Consider the following 26,132-nt stretch of genomic DNA (forward strand, 5'->3'; position numbering starts at 1 on the left):
TTATGGACTTGGCCTGCTCACTCATGCTTCTCAAGGATTCGAGGTTTGCAAGGATGGCCTCAAGACTGGCATTAATAATTGCTAGCCCATCCTCTACCTCTGTGGCCATATGGATCTGACACTATGATTCTAGGGTCAAACTGCTCTCCAGTGACTGGGGCACCTTGACAACCTTCACTTTGCAGGTTGCCTTTTTGATAAATTCAGACATGCGGATGCCACCATAATCCATGCTATCTGTTGTAAACTGCGGTGGTGCATCATTGACCTCATCAAGCATCAACATGATGGTGTTGTATGCTTGGCATTTCCCTGCATGAGTGTCCTTCGTGGCATTTGTATCCGTATTGCAGTTCTTTATTCATGTGCACATTTTCAAGTATTAACAGTGTTAATTATAAAGTGTAATAGTTCAATGCAAATATGCAACAAAATTTGAATGTTAATTTAAGATTTTGACATCACATACCACAAGGTTTCATCTTTTCATAATAATGTTGAATTGTTATTTAAGCTTGATGTAGAAGCATCTCGAAGAGAGATGATTTTTATATTTTCCACGGAAAGGATGGTCTGATACAAACTACAGATATTCCATCTGAAGTTCATACACTTGTGCAGTCTGTGTTATCTTTGCTTTTACAGCACAGGACGCCATAACAGAGCCAGGCTGCCAACCCGCTTGTCAAAGCAAAGCACAGTAGCAGAATGAAAAACAACATCTGAGGAACAAATGGTGTGTGTGTGTCAAAGGCCAACTAGGAAACTTGTACAGCCCTTTTTGGGCTGAGTAGGTTCAGTTGGTGGCTACGAATGGAGTGGTTTCTATAGAGATTGATTCAATCACAAATGTAATTCAATTAAAACTATGCAATATTTGTAATGTTTCATTCTTGCCATTATGTTTTTGTGACATGCATTCACATAATCTGCACTAGAACAGGGCCTTGATAATTAATAAAGCCTTTTAAACTTATGGTGTGGATTTGTTGTGTATTTTTATCCATAGGAGAAAAGGAATCCAGGACTCACTAATAAATATAATTCTGTAGTCTCATATGGGGTTGATGGTTACCCAATATGCATAATCACCAAGTAGTTTGTGGAAGGGAAGTGGGATACAGTCCTCCTGACTACCTAGATTAAGCTGAAGAGGGGGGAAACCCCGAAACCGGCCCTATGATGCTTGATTCCGGTCCAGAGAAGACATGGCTTGGCAGTTCGGGCTGGACTGTTCCCATGAGGCACAGGGTCAAGACTGATTTGCATATGTCCATGTCTGAACTGGGGTGGCGTGGTGAGGAAAATAACGATGGATTAAACCCAGATCTGTGACTGGGGGTGAATGTTTTGCCAATGTGCAACATTCCGTCCATCATCTTGTGTGTTTTGCTTTGCACATAGGGACATCATGTAGCACAATTTAACATTTGCATGACAGTGTGTAGGGAAGCTTTAAAAGCGATTATACAGGCATTGTCATTGATGTATTGTAAATTGAGTAATGTACAAAATAGATGACTTCCTGCAACATAGCTGTTTTTCACACAACCGTATATTGCACAAAGTTTAGTAAAGACTTCTGAGCGTGGAATGAATTCTTGGAGGTTGGCAGGTAGTGAAGGTCAGGGTGGCTGAGAACAACCAACTTTGATGCATGCCTCTTTTTTGCTTCCATCACAGTACATACTGGATGGGGAGTAAATACTAAGAAAATCTTACATATATATTTATAATGCTCAAGTCAAACCTACGTGTCTTCAAATGCCTGATTGTGTGCTAGATCTAAGTAGTCTGCAACATATATGCTTAGAGCGCCCATGTAGCCCGTTTAGTCTCAAAGGTCCTGCAATGTGGATAGCTATTTATGTCACACATATATGCTCCTGTGATCTTACCTGGAAGATATCATTCCTCATTATATCAACAAGAAGTCATCTTCTTTACCTAGCTGGAGCCTCGTGTCTAATCTGCCCTCTGAGGCTTCCACCACTCTTTCCTAGCATCCCAGAACATTCCTTCTTTAACCAAACTCAGTAGCCGCACTCAATTGTTTCATTCAATACACCCCTTTGGGATCATTCTGTCCATGCCCTCTCCTTTCCAGCTATATTGCCTTTGATTTTCTGCCCCAGTCTCTCCTCTGTAACTAATTGGAAACTTGAGCCTGAGATAGATCCGAGAGTAGAATCTAGAGCTCATGACTGGATTAGACTAACATGTCTACTCTATGAGTAAACGGAAGCTGTCGTAAAAATCAGGACCGGACTGAGAGCGCAAACCTGCCCTGGCAATTAAGTCAGACCAGCCCGGGGAGGGGGGGTATGCTGGTGTGAAACACTGATGCTGGTTTTGTTACAGGGCGCCAATATTGCAGCACTGCTGCAGAACCAGCCCCCAGTAACAACAAGCATTTACAATGCAATGGTCTCGGCATTGTTAAAGTTAGAGCTATTGGCATTGCTCATGACATTATTTTTGTTTTTGTTTTTAAAACATTTAAAGAAACGGCATTGTTATTATCACTCTCAAATGCGAGACATATTGCATTTGCACCCACACACAGGCTGCTAAATGAACCTTTCATGGTGACTCCGAGCAAGATTGGCCCGGCTGGACATCCCTCACTCAACTAGGCCTTTTTCCATCACCAGACAAAATATGTACCAATAGTTATTTAACAAGATCTTGCAGCCTTGAAAAAGCCCGGGAGGACGCAACATGTGTCAGCTGCGGTGCTTATGAATCATGATGTACTTGGATGTGTTCCCTTAATTAAACAAGAAACATGTACTGTTTGTGTTTGGACTATATTTGACTAGTTAGAAATGTGAAACTTAACAAGGAAAAGAATTAACAAATGCAAATTTGACTGTGTGCGCTTAGGTGCCATTTCTGTATTTTGTAACTATTCTGCACTTGTTTAGAGTACGGTTGATTAACACCAAATGTGGCTCGGTGCTGGCACCACAAAAACACCAACGAGCGCAATAAGACTTTTTACTGTGTTTCCTCTTGTACTGCCGTATACTGGGGGTAGATGTGCAGACATTAGGCTTAGCTACCACATGCTAGGTCTGGATCACTATTTACGTCCAACAGAGGTTTACAAACACCTGAGAACCCATGTCACCCTCCTATCGTTCTTTGCATGATAAAATTAATTTCCAATTCTGCTAATCCTTTAAAAGTTGTTTTTTAATACCATCTGCAAAGATAAACGAGTACAGTCAGTCGTATAAAAAGATATCAAAAGCTGAAATGTCTGCATTTTTCAGGATTGGACTAACAGCTCCAACTTTATTGAATCGTGCATAGCCCAGAGCACTCCGGTCCAATTTACCATAAACGCAATACAAAGTGTAATTACTAAGGGGAAAAAGAAAAGTCATGTGGAAATTTAGACATGAAAAGATGGACTACCAGGTCACGTAAGCAAAAGCAGACTGTCCTGGAGCCTTGCAAGATGCACCATCAATACGCACATTATCATCTACCTGGAGGAGGAAGTTTCGTGAATGTTAACGACTGCACAAAAGGTTAAGCTCCCTTAGGCGGGGACCCCTCTGCACTAAAAGTAAACCGCATCAAACCGAAACTCGTATTTCATGTCGGGGAAAGTAGACGTGCCCCCCCCCCCCCCTTCCCCGCCACCATTCCGTGATGAAACACTATTAAATGTTTCTACATCTTTCGTAATAAAATGTTCTTCTATCGATTACAATTATGAGTATTTTAGCTTCCTTCCCGGATGAACTATAACAAGGTCAACCAGTCCAACAGGTTTACCCTGGACAACGCCTTCCTGCCTCCCTCCCTCTCTCTCGCTCTCTCTGTAAGCTCCGTGAAGCATTGGGTTCCTCAGTACGTCACGCTTCCCATTTGCTAAGACAACGACCCCAATCTGGTTGTTTAATACGAATGAGTGAACATTTGACAAACATCAATGTATAGTATTTAAAGAAGTAAGTACAAGCTCCTTTGAAAATGTAGGATATATCTTGCAAATTTTAGGAGAATCCGTTTATTACACTACTTTACATATATTACAATATACCATTTTACAGATGTAGGAACATGTCACATCATCACCATTTGCACAATGCCCTTATTAAGACCTCTCTGCGTCCGTTATGTTCATAGAGGCTCGCCTCTTGGGTCACGCGAGTCACGATGGGATTTGGAGCCAGTACCACATTTAGGACACACAGAGCAACTAACGATCTGTCAACTGGTTAAGCACATTTCAAGTAAAAGTGGTCATTTCTGCTCAACCTGATCTTCATTGCCCTCGGACGCTTTGGAGGAACCAACAGATGGCAAAGGACCTATTCAAACAACGACACATTACAGCTCTCACTCGTGGCATACTGAGATCTGCAGATCTATTTAATTTCCTTTACACGTTATCTGCCTAACAATATTAAAAGGGAAGCGGTTCCCATCAGCAGCTGTGACTTGCTGTTCCCACATATCTGTGTATTGATCTTACCAGCTGACGAAGTATTGCATGTAACCCCGTAAACAAAATATTCTGCAATGTAAAACGTTCAACGTACAAAAAAATACTCGGTTATTAATTTTAGAGCATCTGCAATATTTAGCGTGCACCTGGAAGATGCATTTTCCCAAAAACGCAACTGCACTTATCTGAAACACTCATTTTACGTTGTGACGTGAAGCACAGCAGTTTATTGCGCCCATCTCATTTCCTTCATCCTAGGGTCAGTGCTTTAAATAGAAAAAAATTAAGTGCAGGTACTCACAAAAAAAAAGAGTAGTGGGTTGGGGCGGAGTTTTGGGCGGTGCAAGGGGACGGGCCATGTTTTCCAATAAATGGCACACTAACGAATCAGTATTATTGCTGCAGTTTTTTTTTTTAAAGCATGAATGCATTGATGTAATCTAGAGGTCCGGGATTTTGTTTCATGCAAATCCCTCTCGTTTAAATTTTTGATGGGCGAAGATTTGCGCGTGATTAAAACAATGGGCATATTAACAAGCTGTGTCCCTGAACAATGTGGCCCACGCTAGCACCAATCAGGTTTTTTTTGTCACCTTCAGACCCCCTCTGAAAGGGACCCTGCAGCGATACTCCACCTTTCACTCCAGAGAGGCACATGCAGCTCTGTGTTCTACTAAAGGCGAGCTGCTCTGCTGGCGCTTTTGAACCAGCGCAGCCCAGGCTTCAGCTCGGTTTCAAAGGTGCTTTAACCCATTGTAGGCCATGCAGAAAGACCTGCCAAGGATGGAGCGCAGCACCAACCGCATCAAAACCGGGCCGTTATGAGTACCGGTACTCTCCTTTCCCGAGGAAAGGTCCCGGTACTCAAGGGGAGAAAATATAAAAGTACAGGTACTCCATACCGTTGAGTACCGGCCCATTTAAAGCACTGCCTAGGGTGACAACCGTCCATCTCTCACGGACAGGCAGATGTCAGGAGCTAGATGAACGTCCCCATCACATACACATATCCCGCCCTAATCAAGTCTATGATTGGGGTATTGCACCTTAGGGGGGCAATCAACACACTAGACTGGGATTTTGAAGCGGCGAAGTTAGCAGGTTCAAAAAAGAATTAGCAAGCAGACAGTTGGGCAGTAATAATCCCAGAATAATTTTCTCCTACATTTCCCATGTGTATATTATTATACCAAATGTTTAGGATATTACTGGTTAAAATGGAGACGTATCTATAGTCCAAAGGTTAAATAGCAGATCAAGGGAAAGGAATGAATAGACGATTACAAAACGTTCGGTGCCAAACCTAAACCCTCATTATGTCTTAGGACATCGCTAACGGAACACAAAGGACATTTTCATTCCACTTCAGGAGCGAGATTAACAATGATTGAAAACGCATTGAACAGATACCTTCACAACACACCAACTTACTGCGCACGGCCAACGGGCTTGTAAAAGTAAAACACATAGAAGTAACGGGTATTAAATAATACATTTTTGCCAGAGAACATGTCAGCCGTTACATATTAGGTCAGAACGGCTGACTACCATCAAACTACATACTGAGGAGCACCGAGGGAGCCGAGAGCAGGGGGGAGTGGTGGACGGGGATGACGCCATGAACACCACCGCCTTTCTCCGAGGTCAAGCAGAAATGCCTCGGAGAAACGCAGTGGCATTTTCGGATTGGGGGGCGTGTTTTTCTCTTCCCATTGGCCGGAATGTTTACATTCCAGAGGAGAGAAAGAAAGTTAAAAACACGCCCCCGAATCTGAAAAAGATGGGGCTTAAACGGACAGACGCCCCTCTCCTCCAATGGCTGGCCTCCGTTTAGGAAGCCAGCCAATGGAGAAGAGGGGCGGGTTCAAGCCCCGTACTAAAAAACGTTAAATGTCGCGAGCGAGACTGCGCAAGCGCAGCCTTCGCTAGCCGAGACCTAAAAATTGCCCCACCCTGTCCAGCCCATTGGGAAAATGCCCAGTGCCCGCTACGGGCAGTCCGGGCCTGGTAAATATACCAACTAACTAACCTCTCAAAAACTACAAACCCAGGTCCATCATATTCACCTGGATGGCTATGACCTCCACTCACCTCCCTCCATCCTAACCATCTCTGACGTTGAATCTAACATTGTTCCCTCATTAACTGATAATACCCATCCCAACCATCTCTGATCTTAAATCTAACATTGTTCCCTCATTCACTGACCCTGCTTCTACGTTAAGCACCAGATACCATCTGAACACTGACATAGGTGGAATACATACCCTAAAAGCTAAGTTGTTTCATTGACGTTATTCAGATTCAAGTAGAGTCTTTGGGCACATGTTTCACCAAAACAGTGAGCTCTACATTGTGCTGTCTTCTATGTAACTGCAGAGCAGTAAAACACAAATTGAAAAATGCTAATGCTACTGTTAACTAAAACCTTGATTTACCTGCACTTACTGACATAGAGTTCAAAGACACTTATACTGGATCTCCTGCTTCCTTCTCATGATCCGATTTTTGCAATTTGATCAGGAAAGTGGGTTCAGCAGAGGAGTGGCAGGAATTTATAAGGGCACTATCCAGTGCAGGACAATAACCACTGACTAGGACTCCTCTTTTCATTGTCTAATCTTAGTAATTAAATATCAGCATGACCTTTGCGGCGGAGTGGATGGGGCACATTATCAGCCAACTGCTTCCCTCTGGCACTGATATCTTTTTGGGAGATTTCAACTTTCATTGCAGTGATTCCAATGACACTGCCTGGGAATGATCTTGTACAGTACTGTACATTATTGCCAAACCCCACTGTTATTCTGGACCTAATAGCTGGCTGATTTACTTACTTCTCAATTTAAAAATAATTTTCAGAAGTAACAATCAAAACGGGGCGTGGCTTGGCCACCGAAGATGGTGGACATGTCGTAAGTGGGCTCCACTGCGCGTCCCATTTTTAGCTTCACTAATCCTGCCTGCTCACTGTGTACCTGACCCACGCAGCAGCGAGGAGGTGGCGGCTGGAGCCAGGCCATCGCAGACTGGAGTCCCGATTGCGATTTTCCCCCTTCAAGATAGTGTGGGGACATTGACACCTGGCTGGAGGACAGAGGTGGAGGAGGAGCCACGAGGAGAGATACAGGCATTCCAGAGGTTGCAGTGAGTGGTGATGGGGTCTTATTGGCCCCCTAAGAAGAACACGGTCGCCACATTTTCTGGTGCTCCAGATGGAACAGGTTATAGAAGAGCTAACGGGCCCCCTGCACTTTAGTAAGGAAGGCCCTGGTGCATATTGAGAAAACCCCATTTCTTTTTCTTGGATTGCTCTGAGACCTGGCAGGAGTGGGAGTGGCCCTGCCACTTGCAGGAGTGTTGTGGTGGGTTTGGAGGTGGGCACACAGTTATGTGCCCACTTGCCCTCCTGCCCGACTGCAATGTAGAGTGCATTATAATTGCACAGCCCCAGTTAGATGGTGAGAACATTAGGGGGCATTGGGCCCCGGGGGCACAAGTAACTGACCTTGACCAGTGGTAAAGGGAGGACAGCATCTGGCCTGATTCTAAGGCTGCTACCAAGGAATGTGCTTGAGGCCCCAGCACAGAGAGGAATTCTGAGCTTGTGGAAGTTCCCAAGGCTTCTTCTTAAAAGTGGAAATTACCTCATCTTGCCTCTAACCTGTGTACAAAGGCTAGCCTCCATCTGGCTCCTCTTGTTGGGCTACCGACGAGGCTCCAGGTCCACAACTAGGACCATCATCTGACTGCTCATGCAGCTTCATATGGATCTGAAGGCTCTGAGCTAAGGCGCTATTACTTTCAGCTGGTGCCGCACTATCACTATCACAGCTTGGCAATGCCTTGGCTGTCATGTGAGAGATTGTTAATATATTGCAGGCCATTCACTCTTGCCAGAGGCTCTCGAAGCCAAAACAGAAGCATGAGTTTCTGTCATCATTCTGCTGTGGCAGGACCTGCGGCAGGAAGTGAACGGCATCACAGAGGCTTAGGGCTGGGTGTTGGAACTAAGACACATTTAAAACCTTACAATAAGCAGTGTCTAATCTTTCTGCAATGCCCAAGAGGCTAAAGGCAAAGATGGAAGATGCTGAGGGTTGTTCCCACAGAAATAGCTTACAATTTACTATATTTCCTGAGAACTTTAAGGGTGCCTCCCCTAAGAAATTCTTAGAACAATGGCTGCAGAAAGATGCCCAGATGGAAACTCTCCATATGCTTTCTAATCTAATGTTCACACAGACCCCTCTTACAAAGACCTATGGGGGGGAACGCACCCTATCCCATGAATTCTCGTTTACTGAATTATAAGATAGGATATTAAATCCTCCACTTTGCAAGGTACGATAACCTATGAATCATGATCTTTCCGGACTGTACAAAATAAGTGCAGCAACAACAAAAATCCTATTAGGAGTTTATAAGGAAACTCAAATATATGAACATTCGCAATATGCTCTTCTACCCTGCTAACAAAATCCAGTCCAGAAATTTTTTTGAAACACCAGAAGTTTGAGGATGGGTGGGGGAGACACATGAGATCCTTCTGCTTTGAAACTTTCACACACACCCTTGAAACTTTGTCGCCAAAGAAGCAAAATCTCTCTCTCTGGAATTGTTCCCAATCGATAGTGAGCTGAGCTCCTGGTACCCCCACCTCGACCTAATTCAGAGAGAAAAGGAGCTACACGGGATGCTGAATCTGGCAGATCGCGTTCTCTAGCCAACATGCCTGATAACCAACTGAAATCCGGCCTGTCCAATGTGCACCAATGCCTTCCTTGCCTAGGTGAACACTTGAGTGCCTGGATAAAAAATGGCTGCACTGCTGTGAGGCTCCTTGTGCCTGGACCATTAGCCGTCACCATCAGGGCACTGCAGGGCAACTGAGAAGTCGAATTCAAAACACTGAGTGGGCTCCCGTGGGTTGGTATCCTAATGCTCTGTGCAGCTCTGCGATGGGGAAATGTTTGCCCCGCAAACTGTAGCATTAGTTGCCTGGCCTGAGCTGCTGCACAACGGTGGATACAGTGGCCCACTGTTCGGTGGTAGGAAGCCTGTGAGTGCGACTGTGCGCCAGACGCTACTTGGACCCAGTCTGGCCAGAGGACTCAATCCGAGCTTCGTGATCCATCACCTGGCCCATAGAGTAGGCTGTTTCCCAGTCTGGGGCTGGTGCCACACTGCTCAGGGTAGCCTGCTCAGCCTACTGCTGAGGGTGCGTGTCTGCCTGGGTTCAAGTCTGGTGTGACATAGGGTAACTGGCAACTGCTCTGCTGGTCTCCTCACATAGATCATGCCTTACGGGTGCCCACAGAGAGCACATGAACATCCTGACCCACCTAGGGGAAGGTGCGGTGCTGCACACCTTTTTTGCTGTGGAGCAGGCCCATCGTTCCCTTGGGCCGCAGCCTCCACCTGGGGCACCCCTAAGACCCATCATCGCTTGGCTCTTCCTTTAGAGACAGAGAAATGTTGCTACAATTTGTTTGAGAGAAACAGTCTTTGACAAATAAGGGCACCGCCCTCTCCATCTTCACTGATTTCACCTTGCAGTGCAAGAAGCACGCCAAGAATACTTGCGGCTCAATCATAAATGGCAAAAATCCATGCCATGCTATACCCCACCCATCTCAGGATCACCTACCACAGCAAGCCTCACATTTTCCCAACTCCCCAGACTGCTTCACCATATTTGTGACGGAACGCATATCAGAAATGAAGATGGCCTCACAGCATAGGCCAGGGATGAGTAGAGTAACCAACATGTGTTCCCCAGTGATAACCAGCTGTAACATGACTTAATCAATCCACACAATGACCGAAAACTCCCCGATTGTGTTCCTGATGGGGGCCGATGAACTCATACCATTCAGACCCCTGCCCTATGCAGAATGTCGAGAAAGTCATGCTATTACACATTAAGTATACACCAACGGCCTGAACCGGAGCGACCTGGTCCTCACTGGGCCATCTTCGGCAGACCTTCATACAAGAAGCTCACAGGGACCACGATCTTGCTCCCTCACACACAGTATCAGTATGTCGCCCCTGTCCGGTCCCTATTATCCCAGCAGCACCTCTACACTTTGGAGGTGTTGTTAAGCCAGTACTCTGCACTCCCCCGGGGGTAAGCCCTAGGCAGTTCTTTTTTTTCAAGCCAATGAGTCATCTGTTCAGCCACCAGGTCTCTAGTGGGACACATTTAAGGCATACGTATGGGGTATCGTTATTGGAACACAACATGGCATGTGCAGGACCATTCAGAACAGACTAGGTAGCCTGTAGCATGATTTCCAATCAGTGAAATACAAAGTGGGTTCACCTTCCATAGAGACCTTGGTAAAAAATTAGGGGCAAAATAGTGCAGGTGATGGAAGACGCAAAATGGGAGGTTAGACATCTGCATGAATATTCCATGATCATATCCTACGATAGACCCAGTAGGACTCTGGCATTGTTAACACGGCAATCAAACTCGGCTCCCACAATAACACATCTAAAAGGGTACTCAGCTGACGCTCTATGACTCAGATGGAATACTGTCTGAGTCTGTTAACTATTATACAAGATTGAGCACAAACTGTGTATACAGCTCTCAAGATGAGTATGCAGCATATCTGGATCTTATAGCGCTAGGGTAAGTTTAGGGACCTCGCAGCACCCTTTTCACTAGACAAGATTATCACAGAGATATCAGGTCTCCACAAAAGTAAACTGCTTTCAAACCTTTGCTCCCTTCCTTCCCCCACGACCCCAAAAGGTATTTGAAGCAGCCTTACAGCAAGGCACTCTCCCTCCCCCTTCAGGGAAGCCATTGCCTTCCTAATTATGCTCCTAAAGCCAGGAAAGTAAGCCAAGCAAACCGACTCTTAAAGGCCACTTTCACTGATCAACACAGATGCAAAATCTTTGCAAAGATACTGGCAAACAGACTTCTACTTCTCCTCCCTGACCTGGTATAACTGGATCAAGCAGGGATTATATCTGGCAGATCAACAGCACATAACTTAAGGACACTATACTCATACGGCTACTATACACTGGTCCTACTGCCTCAGTGTGCCTTAACAGGCTATTGTCTGGCGTCTTCGAACGTTGCTCTTGCTACGGTTGCCTACTGTCCCACAAACTACATGCCTTGGCCTCCGAGCCTCTAGCCTGCACAATTTTCCAACTGCACAGACACAGGGGCCATGCCTTCTCTCCCACAACCTAATTGTATCCTTATACGTGGAGGATTTTACAGTATATCTTGGTAACCCAAACCAAAACCTAACCCCTGTGATAAGTGAATTTACCTTATCCAAGGCATTCTCTGGCATATCCATAACCAGGAACAAAGCTACCATATTCCCATTGAAGCCGGTGACCCAAACTCAGTGGGTGGAGTTCCCTCTCTCTGGTGTCTAACATCTGTTAAATATCTGGGTGAATCGAAACAGGGCAATAGTGATTATTGAAAATGATGACACTGTGTTGACTAAACTCGATGAACAGGTTCACAAATGGATTTGGCTTTCCCTGTCATTACACATCAGCATTCCACTGATGAAAATGGTTGTGCTGCCCAAATTATGGCACCTATTCTGTAAGATCCCAATACCCCTTACCAAGTACTTCTTTAAAATACCTAAGTCCCTGGTGACTACTCTAGCCTGGGCAGGTAAGCAACCTAAAATAAAATGGGAGACCCTAACATTGCCATATGAGCAGGGTGGGGGGAGGAGGGTGGTGTCAGATATTGAATTATATTAGTATTGAGCTCAGGTGCAGTTTGCACATTACTTGCCACGTCCCCCACATAAGCCACTTGACTATCTATCATGATATTGCATACCCAGCATCTCTGGCATCCCTGATAGGGTAAGACCCTTCCAACAATCGATTGGAGATCAACATGGAGATGACCACGCAGCTGGCCTGGGATGGCCTTCGGAGGAGACACAAGTGTCCTATGCTGTATTCACGTGAACAATCCCTCACACATTACCCGTTGTCGCAACTCACGAGTGAAACAAATGTTAGCATGCAAGTATTTCCCAAAAATATTCATAATGGGAAATAAGTGTAACCAGTGTTAATAAGATTATGGGAAACAAAAATAAACAAGCATTGGCAAAGCCAGTAGGTCTGAAATTGGTGGTCAGCTTTTTAGTTTTGTAAATGTGTGACTTGTTTTGCCATGGTTTTTGTAAAACCTTATCCGTGTGGGAGCTGCCGGGCCCTCAACTTTATAACAAACATTGGGAAAAACTAAAATTGTTATTGGTCTTAAGCACACACTGCCACAGTAGTTACCGGCACTGAACAAAACTAGTTTGTGTGCCAAAATGCTCCTCATGGAAGAACAGAATGCGGTCACTCACAGTAAAGCCAGTTAATACAGAGAGAGAGACAGAATTTTAATGAACGCAAAAGGTCATGGTCAACACCAGACCAAATTAGGGGCCTCATTATTAAAGAAAGTCTCAGAAGTGTACCCATGGTATATGTCCTTGTATTAAGTACAGCTTTATTGCTTGCGTGAATTCCCCAAAAAATTACAGAAGTAGGACAGGAAATAGTACACCTAAAAAATATTTGTGAAATGCATTTTAGCATGAGCAAATATTCATGTGTAGATTTTCTCATGCGAAAATCTGAGTGTTTGTAAGTTCACTTTACCTCCAACCACTTTCTTCCCAACTCTGGAAGAAGGTTTACGTTTGCCATTGTCAGGAGTAAATTTCCAACATTTCTCAATATGGGAAAAGATTAGAGAAGAGTTGTCGAAAACCCTTAAAACATGCAAGTGAGGAGGTTTGCACAGACTCAAAAGGGCATTCTAACCCTGAAACTATTGCTTACCACTACCTTCGGCCCCAGAATGTAGATCTGCGGCAACGTGGCAACATAAGGGGATTGCAAGTATTCAAACACTACTATGGTATGAGCCCTGGCATAATCAGAGAGGCTATATCAGAGCTCATATGCTGAGATTGCCACCATACTTTGTCGCTGCTCTACATGGCACCAAAGGGAAAAGTGGATTTTGTTACAGGACAAGTAGATTTATGAAGCAACCTGCCCCATGGACAAGTAGATATTTTATTAAATTCCACACCCCTGTGATCTATTAAATACCATTATTAAAATTAAAATATATAATCATTTCATGGACTCGGTTACTAGGAATATTTCCTACTGCCTGTTTTACCGGCTTTTATTTCATTTACCAATTACTGAATCTCTCTCTTCGACACAAATGTTTCCTAACAGCCTATCAGTTTGCTACAACACTCACCTACTGAAGAAATGTTCTGCGGATGTGTGGATTATAAATAAATTTCACCTCCCTTAGTTCTTCCCTTCACTGCTAAAGTTATTGAAAACTGTGCCGCAGTGCAACTTACTTAGTAGACCTCTGATAATGGTCTTTTTAATAACTTCCAGTCAGGATTGAGACTGGGCGGCAATATTGCAATCGCCTTGCTCCAAGTAGTAAATGACGCTATTATAATTCCTGTTTTTGGAAGTTACTGTATTCTTGTTCTTCGCAATTTATCTGCTGCATTTGAGCCTGTGAAATATTCCAACTTCATTAAAATTGTGGAAGAATGCATGGGCATCGATAGAGCAGTTCTTCATTGAGTTGGCAAACTGGCTGCTGCACATTAAAATCTAATTGCTTTTCCAAGTTGCTTGCTTTGATGTAAAGGGTACAGCAATGTTCCATACTGGACCGAAACCTTTTCAGTCCCCATCTTGGAGTCCTACTCAAGAATGCAGGGATCCTCTGCTATCACTAGGTAGATGATTCACAGGTTTAACTTAAAATCTCCTCTCCTACCAGTGTCATACAGCTTGCCAAACTTTGTAAATTGTAAAACAAATTGATGACATCCTACCATTTGAAACTCAATCAATTAAATAGAGCTTCTTCTTATCTTGTCTTCATGTTCTCAGGTCTTCTAGATTAAAGACTGCATGAGTACAGGATACTAAGGGCCTGATTATGACTTTGGTGGACTTCCCGCTGGACCAGAACGGTGGTGGTATGAGGAAGATCTCCAAGCTGTCGGCATTCCCACCCGCCGGATTACAACAGTAATCCAGGGCTGGCGATGCAGCAGCGGTGGTGTCATGGCGGTGGGAATGTTTGGCTCATAGGAAAGCCTAAAAAGCACACCGCCGCCGTGACAGCGCCTCCAGCACGTTTGTACATGGTACTATACCATGCTGTGCATGCCACATAGTGCATGCATACTGTGCTCTTTTGGGGGGTACATCATGTGCCCTCCGAATAAACCCCCAGATTTGCCTTGGCGCCCTGTAGCCAAGCATTTTATGGCGAGCTCCCCGTCATGAAATGCTTGGTGGAGAGCCAAGTTGGAATCTGCTCGTCGGTGCCAGTATCGGCACAGCAGCAATTCCCACCTGCTGTCCCCACCATCGCTGCAGGATCCTGGATCCTGGATCCTGGCAGCGGAGGTGGTCTTGTGGCGGTGCCATCATCGTAATCGGGCGGGAGGCCTGATGGGATGGAGGCGGTCAGACCACCATCTACGGGTACGACAGTTCCAGGATTGCCGTACTCGTAATTTGCCCCTCAGATACTGCGAACTAAAACAACATTTTCTTGCTGTTATATTTGGACTCATAAGTATGTAGAGGCCCAGGGGAAGCTCTAGCCATGAATTGCTGAATAAAAAACATGTATTCTAAAGGCTCTGAGGAAGCTCTAGGCATTAATTGCTGAGACATATTTTTTTAAACACTGAAGGAAAAGCTTCACTTTCATAACTACATCTTCACTTTGATCCCTAGTGGATACTTCTAATTCCACATTTTGTACAATATAAGTGAGAGTGCTGCAGCCTATAACAGCTACTAGCACTTCAGGATTTTACTGAGTGGGCACGCCACTCCTAGTAAGGCACACACCACAATACCTACTGTCAATCAACTGACATCACAGCAGGGGATCTCAAATGGAATATTGGGAAAAAAATATTGTGTGGACAGAGTATTGGGTCAAAAATATAGAGGACCAAACTATCGAGAAGGTAAGCTGATAGGTAATTATAGATTTACTATACCTTGAAGATATATGTATTCTCAAGGTACATATATTTGTAGTGATATATAGTAAGACTTAGCTTACCTATAGAAACTTACCTTCACTATAATTTTGTCCTCGATATTCTTGACAAGATATTTTGTACACACAATATTTTTTCTCTGATATTTTGTCTAAACACCCATAGCAGGTCCAACCCGAAATGCTAATTAAAGACTCGCTGTGTGTACTTGAAGGATCAAGCACCCACACTGCATTAAATTGTTAACTCAAAAGTGATGCTGGAAGCACGCGGACCCACTCACACGGAGCCATAAGAGCATTCAATGTATATGTGGTATGTGGTCTTCGATTAAAAGAGTGTACTGACCAGTCCCAGCACACTGTCAGATTCACAGTAACGTGTCCTATGCATGCAACAGTAATCAGCCGCCACAGCAGGATCCCATGCTCTTGAGATGTGGCACCCACATGGCAGCGGGGAACATTAGCACAAATATCAAAAGAAGACTTTGCTACCCAGTGAACTCTAAACACCACAATAACGTTATTTAAAGAACCTAAAAGTGTCTTGGAACTCCACTTGACTTGACACAGAGTTTACAGAGACAGTTTGAGCAACACGGTTAAGAAAGCAGCTCTTAAGTGGACATACATTGATGAGTTTCCGCACACATAAGTGCACTCACTTCGTTCCCCTATGGGTAAATATTTATGCTTGTGCGGACTCGTGGGAATCTATGACGTGCATGTTTCTATGAGTACTCCTAGAATTATTCGGGGATTCAAAATACGTTAACTTGGGAAGAAGGTAAAGGTACTCCAAATATGTTCGAAGGTCTACGGAAGTACATCTTTTTTTTTTTAAATAAAATTAAACAATGGGGTTCTAAGTAATTTTAGTGGGCCCAGAACAGTGTTTCAGGGTACAAAGGAGGGTACAGATGGGGTCCTGAACGTGCAGGGCGAAGCACCTACCGACCTGCAGAGCACGAACAGAATCCACATGTTCAGAAATCAATGTATACTGTGGACTGTCTTTTACCTCCATTTAAACACCACCGCTGAGGCCTGCAGGGAACATCTCTCTATTGAACGTTCCCAAGGTGGGTAGGGGAGGGGGTTAAGGGGAGCTTGAGCCAGAAACACGGTCCGCATCTCTTTGAGGAGTCAGTCCCCGCTCAGCAGGTGGACTCCGCTTCCCAGCCCCCCCGCTGGCCCGAAGCCCCCTCGTTTGCCCGTCCGTAGCCTGGGATGGCTTGCCCTCTGCATGCTCCGCGCTCTGTGATGGTCTGCGGAGGAGGGGCGCAGCAGCTGGGAGAGATTACGGTCTTTTCCAGATAAACAACACATAATAACGCGAACCTTCGCCTCGTTCTGCACACAGAGCTCCGGGGCTTACAACGAGTCCTGTCAGGCCTCACTGTCAATCTGTGTTGCACATCACTGGGGCCCCTGCACGGCCCTCACACCATTGCCTACACCAATGGGACCGTTCATTTCTGTTACTGGAAATGTCCTGGACCATGGGTTTCTGTTGGGAATGGACATATCCGAAAAATGCACATTAACAAAACCACAGCTATAACAACAAATATTTCTCCTTTGTCAAAGGTATCTATTATGCATTATTTTGCTGTGTGCCTTTTAAGTTCACCACTTACAGTGCAAACTTCATGACACTTTCATTTGAAGTGTAGCTTAACTCTGCTAATGAAAGAGGCACTACAGCTTCCATATAGTGGCAGCACAAAATACTGTTCCATTATTGGATTTACTTCCTATACGGTCACACAACTATTACCAAACACCTCCCAGAAAAAAAGGCAGACCCATTCCCTTTCACTTCCCTGCCTCTGAACAGATCTGGGAACATGACTTCACTCCTTCCCTGTCTGTGCAGAGAATGTCCCTCCTTGTCTTGCCTCTGAACAGGACATGTTACCCCTTCAGCCCATCTTTCCTCTGACATGAGACCTTCACCTTCTCAGCACTGGGCCTGGGCTGGAGATCTCTTTGTCTCACTGTGCCCTTCAAAACAGAGGATCCCACTCCCTTATTGTGCCCCCTATGGACAGGGAATATCGCCTCCTTTCTGTATCTCCAACTCACAGAGGGTCTCCCTCTCTACTTGTGCTATCTCTCTGGACACCAGATCTCACTCCCTTCATGTGTCCCTCTAGACACGGGTTCTCACTACAATAAGGGATCTCTATTCTAGTAGGGATCTCACTTCCAACTTTGCTGCGTCTAAACAGAGATCCCTCTCTCCCTGTACTGCCTCTGGAGGGATATCTTTCGTTCCCACTGGACAGTGTCTGTCGCTCCATCCATGTGGCGCATCAGACCAGGATTTATCCCTTCTTCCTTGTTGCCCTGCTTCCGGACAGGCACTTTCAATTCCACCCTGTGCCATCACCTCACAGAAAATCTCTGCTGGACCTGGGAACTGGCTCCCTCGCTGTGCTCCCACCTGGCATGGTATATGAGTTACTTCTATGCAGGGCTTTAAGTGGAATGAAAAAACTGGGGGGGCGGGGTCTCCAAGGGGCGTGGCCTAAGTAATTAAGAGAAGCATGGCTTAAAAACACTTGAGCTAAAAATCTGTACTTAGCATAGTGCCCCACCCAACTGCTTTGCTGCTTCTGTCACCATCAGCACTGGGCAACAATTGTCACTTTTTCACACATTTGTCACATTACAATTATGCCTCACTTTGACAGCCCTTGAAAAATGTATCTTCAACTTGTTTTGTGAAAAAACACAAAAATAGCAAATAATAATAATTTTTGCAAACATTTGGATTTCTTGGTTGTACGATTGTGTTCCAATATTCATTATTTATTTTGTTGCGCGCTGTGATTTAGCCTAATTTTCTCTCTGGCATATTAGTTAAGCAGAGAGTCATATATAATATTGGTAACAAGATTCGTCTTCATTTACAATGTAATTGTTCTCCCTGACAGAACCACTGTAGCTCTACTTATACTTACCCAGGTTCTGCGGGACACTGGGTTCCCCCAATGAATCTATACACCACTTCAATACCAAAGCGCAGTCAAAATACTATAACAACATAGACTGTGCGACAAATACTTTGTGGCATGTACTGAAGTACTAGGTCGCCTTCGCTACCTTGTTAAACTCATGGACAATAAGTGATGTGTCAATGATGGAAACATAATGTGGACAATACTATGTGGCACAGATACAATTGCAGCAATTCTTGGGGTTTGTGGGGGTAATTTATGTAAACTGGGGTTTTTTTGCCGATGGCATTCCTGCGAGTATGCTGTGTTGAATTCTGGGGTGCTATGATGCAGAGGTTTGCCTCTCCCTCATCATTGGGGTTCTTCCTGCACTTGTCTTTAGGCTCCAAGCGCTTAGAACGTGATTCACACAGTTATTTTCAACCATAAACATACGTCTCGACAGACAGAAATGATACCACTGCTGTTCAATTCTCTGCTAAAAGTGTGCAGGGTTGCACAGTAGTAAACCCCCCGGAAGAGGTGTGGAGTGGGCAGATCAAGGCGTTGTTTGCCTTGTAAATTTGTGAACACCCACTCACTTGTGAATTTGTCTGCATTCACGAACTCCGATCTGAGCCTTTCCCATCCTGGAAATGGTCGGAGCTTTTCTCCAGCAAAGGGCTGCTCACACCGGGATCAAGGGAATTGGAGAGCCCTGTCTCCACGGAGAAGCAAAATGTTTTTGAAAATGTGCATTAGCACGTCCAGCTGCTTGTCTCCACTGCTTTGTGCCTGTGGACTATGTCACATCACACTCACAGCTTTCCAGGGATACATATGAGCCTGTATTGTAAATTTAACACAAACAAAGTGTAAAAGGATGCCCAAGCAGAGGTGTAAATCTCCTCTCGGAGTTTTACACTAGTTGGTAGATGGAGTCTAGCATCAATCAGCTGCCGGCCCTGTACCTTAATGAGATGAATTGCTGTAGGGTGTGCATGCATGGCTGGAAGCGAGAAGTAGAGTTGCTCTTCTAAAGTTCTATTCTTGGAAAGGGGACCCACATTCCCTAAAGACAGGAGGAAGCTTTTTAAACATATCTGGCTCTTCTGGCCCAACCCTGGACTCTGCCAAGAAGGATTAAGGGTGTGAAGTGTCCTTACCTCTGCAGTGCGGAGCTGGCTGGCTTCTTCCTCGGGCTGTAGATTCTCCCCCGGGTCAGGCCGGTGCACAGAAACAAACAGGAAACCTGCAGCACGGACTCCCACAGCATGACAACTGCTGGGACCCCGGCTCTGCCTCCTTGGCGCGGTGCTCTGCTGTGCTCCCCTGCAGGGAGCTCGACGATGCTTTCTCCACTGGTTCTACGACTGTGCTGCCCCTCGAGGTCCAGTGCCACGGGTACCCCGGCAGTGCTTTCTTTCAGAGACTTCGGCTCCACTTCCCCTCCAGGGACCCCGCCGCCATCTCCTTATGCAACCCCTAGCTGTAGGTCAAAGAGGCTGCTGTCTGTGACATAGAGAGAGCGTGCTGGCTAAAGAGTTCCCTGGATGTGAGGAGCATGGACCACTGACTATCGGTATGAAAGACTGCAGCCTAGGAGCAAAGAGAGGCCACTAGGTCTGAGGAAGAGAGGACACTGCCTCTGAGGGAGGAAGGCATTTTACTATGGAGAAGAAGGGAAAAGAGGCTCCCACTAATAAAGAAGAGACTAACAGTGATGCGGAAGAGAGGCCACTGGCAATGGAGAAGAGAGGTCGCTGACTGTGTGTAAGAGAAGTTCCTGGAAATGGGGAAGAGAAGCTAATAGCTTGAGTGACAGAGGACACCAGTGTGAGTTCTAGAGGGCAAGAGAGTCCGGAGACTATGGGGAAGAGGGATCCCGGGCTATGAGAAACACAGCCCGTGGGTTATTAGGAAGAGAAGTCATGGGCTATGAGCAAGAGAGACATATGGTTTCAAAGAACAGGGGCCACCAGTTGTGGGGTAGAAAGGCCTCTGGAGCCACAGAAATGGGGCTCCCAGCTGTGCTTCTAGAGGCCACAGGCTATGGGGAATAGAGGTGACCAGCAATGAGGGATAGAAGTGGCCACCAATGAGAAACAGAGGCTGCCTGCAGTGAGGCTTATATGCTACAATGTATGGGAATAGAAAGCCCCCAGCAATGAGGAATAGATGCTGCTGACAATGAGGAAGAGGGACTGACAGCAACAGAGAAGAGAGGCTAGCAGATCTGAGGAATAGAGGGCACCAGCCATGGGCGGGGGGCCTACTGGCTATGGGGATGAGAAATTGTAGGAAATAAAGGCTACTATTTGAGGAAGGAAGAGACAAAAATCTTTGATTGTAGGAATTGAAGTCCAGTCGATGTGGAAAAGAGAGACCACACCATGGAAAAGAAAAAACAAATTCCAATGGGGAGGTGCAATCCTAGCTGTGGCAAAGAGACCACTTTAGCAAATAAAAGATTCCTCCTGTCTCAAAAGAAAGACAGGTCTACTACTGTGGAAAGAGACTCTCTCTTCTGTATGAAAGCCAGGTCTCTTGCAGTCGAGACCCCCTTGAGTAGGAGGAGGCCCCCTGCGCTGTTATTGCAAAAAAATACTACTTGTAGAAAATTGTGGTGGGACAATTAAAAAGAGATCTACTGCTACACGAAATAGGCCCCCACAATCAAAGAGATCCTTTAAGCTACAGAAAAGAAATTGCCACTACAGACAACAGTGACCAATGCTTGCAGAGTCTTTCTTGTATTATAAATGTCTAGGCTCTTCTCTAGATCTCGACCACTTCACCTCTTCTTCCCACCTCTTGGTGTCTCAAAGCTCCTCTATAGGAAGCTCCTGTTTCCCTTAGAACTAGAGTCTGTTTCCCCTCCATAGTAAGTGTGCCTTCTGAACCCTGTATGATGGGTGTCTAATCTCTTACAGAGCGTGGTTACCTCTTACACCTCAGCAGCCCCGGATGTTCTCTTTAGTTTACACCCCGCTGTTTCTATATCATGCTTGCACCTTTTGGTGTCTTGACATTATGCAGTCCACTGAATGTTTTCCCTTCTCATCAGACCTCGTGCTCTGGGTTCCCACTTCCGTGTCAGGCTTCTCTGCTCTGCTTTAGCCCCCTCACCCCCAGATCTCTGGAACCAAATATTGGTTTAGGACCTTTTACCTATAGCCATATGCTCTGAACTCTTCTTGCTCTAGAGTGGCTTGTCCTGGAAATACCTGCACAGTGCCCCCTGGCTCAGTACCCTCCTTACAGCTGGACCGTCTCCTTTGGCCACTTTGCTAAATGCCCCCCTTGGTCTTCCTCCTGCACTCGGCCCCTTTCTCTTGCCCCACTCCTCTTCAGAGTACCCACTTGCTTTGCTCTGTCGTTATGGGATCAGTACTGCTTAGGGTCCCACACACATCAAGATGCCCTTGTTTCAAGAACCTTTCACCCTGATGCTCCTTAATCTGTTCCTTGTTGATGTTGTCCCCTGGCACCGGTATATTGCCCTTATTTTGAGATTCTACTTCTGCCTCCTGTACTTTGTGGCCCTTGCTATGGGAGCCTGCTTTTTCAAGAGTTCACCCTCCCTTACGCCTGTCCTCGAGACCTTCCCACCATGAATTCCAACTACCCAGCGTTACTTTCCCTTCCTCTGGAGTTCTCCGCGCCCAACCTTTGGTCTCTGCCCCTACTGTGTGGTCCTTCTTCCACAGGTACTCTCGCTCTCTCTCCTCTGCCTCTGGCCCTTGCTCCTACCCCCTCCCCTGGCTCCGGGGTCCCGCTTGCCTCTGTTCCGATGGCTGGTCCTGATGGTCCCCCTCGGGCTCTGGTCCTCGAATGGTCTGGTGCTCTTGTTTTCGTTCTACTTTCCTCCCAGCAATAGCTGCCCTTGTGAGCCTAGTGAGAGGCTGCGGGCTCCGTGTGTTCCCCTCCGACACACAGGGCGCGATGCCTCGCCCGTGGCGCGCTCTCCCGGGCTCCCAGTTCGAGCGCGTGGAACTGATTAGTGCGGGGCGCAGGCGTCCGCAGCGCAGGGGGCCCGACGCAGTGCCCCACGCGAGGGGCGGAGGGTCTTGTGAGGGGAGCGGGACACTGACCCGCACAAGGGCGGAGTGGACGGGGGAAGCGGGAGGAGGATCCTCCGAGCACTTGACGAGACACAGCCCGGCTGTGTGCGCGAAGAGATCCGCTTCCCACATCTGGCAAAACTCAGCCCCAGCCCCGCGCCCCCTGGGACCCCGGCGCATGGAACGCGCCAGCGCGAGTTACTACCTGGACTAGTGGGGCGTGGGTGTGGGGTGAAGAATGGGCATCCCCGGCCCGCACCTGGGCCACGGTGCCTTTGTGCCCATGTATTTATCGTGGGGGAGGCACGTTACCTCTACTCACCGGCATCTAGTATCCTTTGTGAGTTTGGTGTCCTCTTCTGCCGAGCTGCCAGATATATTGTTAGCAGAGGCAGTGTCAGGACTCAAGTGATAATATCATACCATGGCCAGGTTTACTTTTCTGCGGACCCTTTTTTCGTAAGACGCACAGAGGCGCTACGGGACCCAAAGTGCGGCAGATGGTACCATCAAGCAACTATCACGCACAAAGACTTTGGACCGAAAAAATAAATGTATGCAAGCGCACCGCAATATGAGTTTGTGTTAGGTAGACACACACACCAGTCAATGTATGCAAGGGTCGTAACTTAGGATTTCACACAAAGCCAGGTAAATTAAACTAGTGCGATCTGGCTTTGAGGGAAATCCTAGCATCAAATGAAAGCTGGTGTAAGCATGGGCAAAACTAAAATCATAAGAATTTTCTATAGAAAACATGAATTTTCCACTAAATTACACTTATTATGTGATGTACCCATGGGCGGTTGTCAGCTAGTAGAAATGTGTACTGTAACTATGTAGTTCAGGTTTACAGAGCGTAAAGCTTGCTGACAGTGTGCCAAAAATCACCAGAGATGGTAAGCCTGTCAGCCAGATAGATAGGGATCAATCAATCAATCAATCAATCAATCAATCATTTGTAAAGCGCACTACATACCGGCAGGGTCTCAAGGCGCTGGGGGGGGGGGCCCTACTGATCGAACAGCCAGGTCTTGAGCATCCTCCTGAAGGTCAGCAGGTCTTGGGTCTGTCGTAGGCTCAGTGGGATGGTGTTCCATGTCTTGGCGGCGAGGTGGGAGAAGAATCATCCACCGGTGGTTGTTCTTCGGATGCGCGGGACGGTGGCTAGTGAGAGGTCGGCGGAGCGTAACTGGCGGTTGGGGATGTAGAATGAGAGCCGTCTGTTGAGGTAGGCTGGGCCGGTCTTGTGGAGTGCCTTGTGTCCGTGGATGAGGAGCTTGAAGGATATCCTCTTGCTGACGGGGAGCCAGTGCAGGTCCCTCAGGTGGGGGGTGATGTTGCCGTGGCATGGTACGTTGAGGATCAGTCGTGCCGAGGCGTATTTGATGCATTGTAGTCGTTTGATGAGCTTGGTCGGGGCTCCCGCGTAGAGAGCGTTTCCGTAGTCAAGTCTGCTGCTGACGAGGGCCTGGGTGACTGTCTTTCTTGTGTCTGTCGGGATCCATCTGTAGATCTTGCGGAGCATGCAGAGGGTTTTGAAGCAGGAGGAGGAGACGGCGTTGACCTGCTTGGTCATTGAGAGCGTTGAGTCGAGGATGATTCCCAGGTTGCGTGCGTGGTCGGTGGGTGTCGGGGCTGCGCCCAGTGCCGTCGGCCACCAGGAGTCGTCCCAGGCTGAAGGGTTAGTGCCGAGGATGAGGACCTCCGTCTTGTCCGAGTTCAGCTTCAGACGGCTGGTCTTCATCCAGTCAGCGACGGCCATTATTCCTTCATGGAGGTTGGCTTTGGCGGTGATAGGGTCCTTGGTGAGGGAGAGGATCAATTGAGTGTCGTCGGCGTAGGAGATTATGTTGAGGTCGTGCTGTCGGGTGACATGTGCGAGCGGGGCCATGTAAATGTTGAACAGTGTCGTGCTGAGGGAGGATCCTTGGGGTACGCCGCAGATGATCTCAGAGGCTTTGGACCGGAATGGGGGGAGGCGGACGCTCTGGGTTCTGCCAGAGAGAAAGGAGGTGGTCTTTTCCAGAGCCTTGTCTCGGATCCCTGCGGTGTAGAGGCGTGCGCGTAGTGTGCGGTGGCAGACGGTGTCAAAGGCGGCGGAGAGGTCTAGGAGGATGAGTGCTGCGGTCTCGCCGTTGTCAAGCAGGGTCCTGATGTCGTCGGTGGCGGCGATGAGGGCAGTCTCGGTGCTGTGGTTGCTGCGGAACCCTGACTGGGAAAGGTCCAGGATTCTGTTTTCTTTGAGGTATCGGGTTAGCTGTCTGTTGACGATTTTCTCGATGACCTTGGAAGGGGAGCAGAGAGATGGGCCGGAGATCTTGAGGTCTCTTGGGTCTGCCTTGTGGTTTTTTAGTAGGGCGTTGATCTCGGCGTGTTTCCAGCTCTCTGGGAAGGTCGTGGTCTCGAGGGAGAGATTGATAACGTTGCGCAGGTGGGGTGCAATGGAGCTGCTTGCTTTGTTGAAGACGTGGTGCGGGAAGGGATCTGATGGGGAGCTGGAGTGGATTGTGCTCATGGTCTTGATGGTGTCATCGATGTTCACGGTGGCCCAGGCTAGCAGGGGGTCATGGTCGATGCTGTGCGGAGGGTCTGTTGTGTTGCTGTCTGTTGGGGCTGTCCGGGTGTTGAAGCTGTCGTGGATGTCTGCTATCTTGCGGTGGAAGATGGTGGCGAGGGAGTCGCACAGGGCATGCGTTGGCGGGATGTCGTTGGTGTTGGAGCTGGCGTTGGAGAGTTCCTTCACGATGTTGAAGAGCTCCTTGCTATTGTGTGTGTTGTTGTCGAGGCAGTCTTTGAACGAGGTTCTCTTGGCAGCCCTGATGAGGTGGTGGTGGTTGCGGATGGCGTCCTTGTGTGCTGCGCGGTTGTCCGGAGTTGGTTTGCTGTGCCATTTCTTCTCTAGTTTCCGGCAGGCTTGCTTGTAGGCTAGGAATTCTGGGGTGAACCAGCTGGCCCTCTTGCTGGTGTCTCTGTGGGGGGGTTTCTTCAGCGGGGCGAGGGTGTTGGCGCATTTCTCGATCCAGTGTTTGAGACCGTGGGCAGCGTCATCGGTGTTGGAGGGTTCGGTGGGTGGGCTGAGAGCGAGGTTTGCATGCAGTTGGTCTTCAGTGATTTTGCTCCAGCAGCGGCGGGGGATCTGTTGGGTGCGGTGGTGGGTGGTGGGTTTCTGGTAGGTGAAATGGATGCAGCGGTGGGCGGTCCAGAGGAGTTCGGTGGTGTGGCTGACGGAGACATGCGGGCTTGAGGAGAAGACGGGGTCGAGCGTGTGGCCGGCGGAGTGGGTGGGCGTTATTATGAGTTGCTTCAGTCCGAGGTTGGCAAGGTTATCAATTAGGGTTGTGGAGTTGTTGTTGTTGTTGTTCTCAAGGTGGAAGTTCAGGTCTCCGAGGAGGATGTAGTCAGTGGAGGTCAGGGCGTGCGTGCTGATTAAGTCAGCGATGGAGTCGCTGAACTGGGGGCGGAGTCCGGGGGGTCGGTAGACGAGGGTGCCTCTGAGGGTGGAGTTGGGGTCTGTGTGGATCTGGAAGTGCATGTGTTCGGCAGTGCTGAGCACGTCGTCGGTGCTA

The 26,132-nt window shown here is 47.2% G+C and overlaps 1 protein-coding gene across 1 annotated transcript in view; it reads right to left on the reverse strand.

Annotated features, from left to right (window-relative positions):
- VWCE (von Willebrand factor C and EGF domains) overlaps nt 1-22,585 on the reverse strand; it is a 463,775-nt gene extending 441,190 nt beyond the window's left edge. The window contains exon 1 of the mRNA XM_085648045.1: nt 19,666-22,585. Coding sequence (XP_085504171.1) covers nt 19,666-19,775 — 110 coding nt within the window. The 5' untranslated portion in view covers nt 19,776-22,585. The remainder of the gene's footprint in view (nt 1-19,665) is intronic.
- Between the last annotated feature and the right edge of the window lie 3,547 nt (nt 22,586-26,132).

Source organism: Triturus cristatus, chromosome 3_2, assembly GCF_964204655.1.
Source record: "Triturus cristatus chromosome 3_2, aTriCri1.1, whole genome shotgun sequence".
NCBI lineage: Eukaryota > Metazoa > Chordata > Amphibia > Caudata > Salamandridae > Triturus > Triturus cristatus.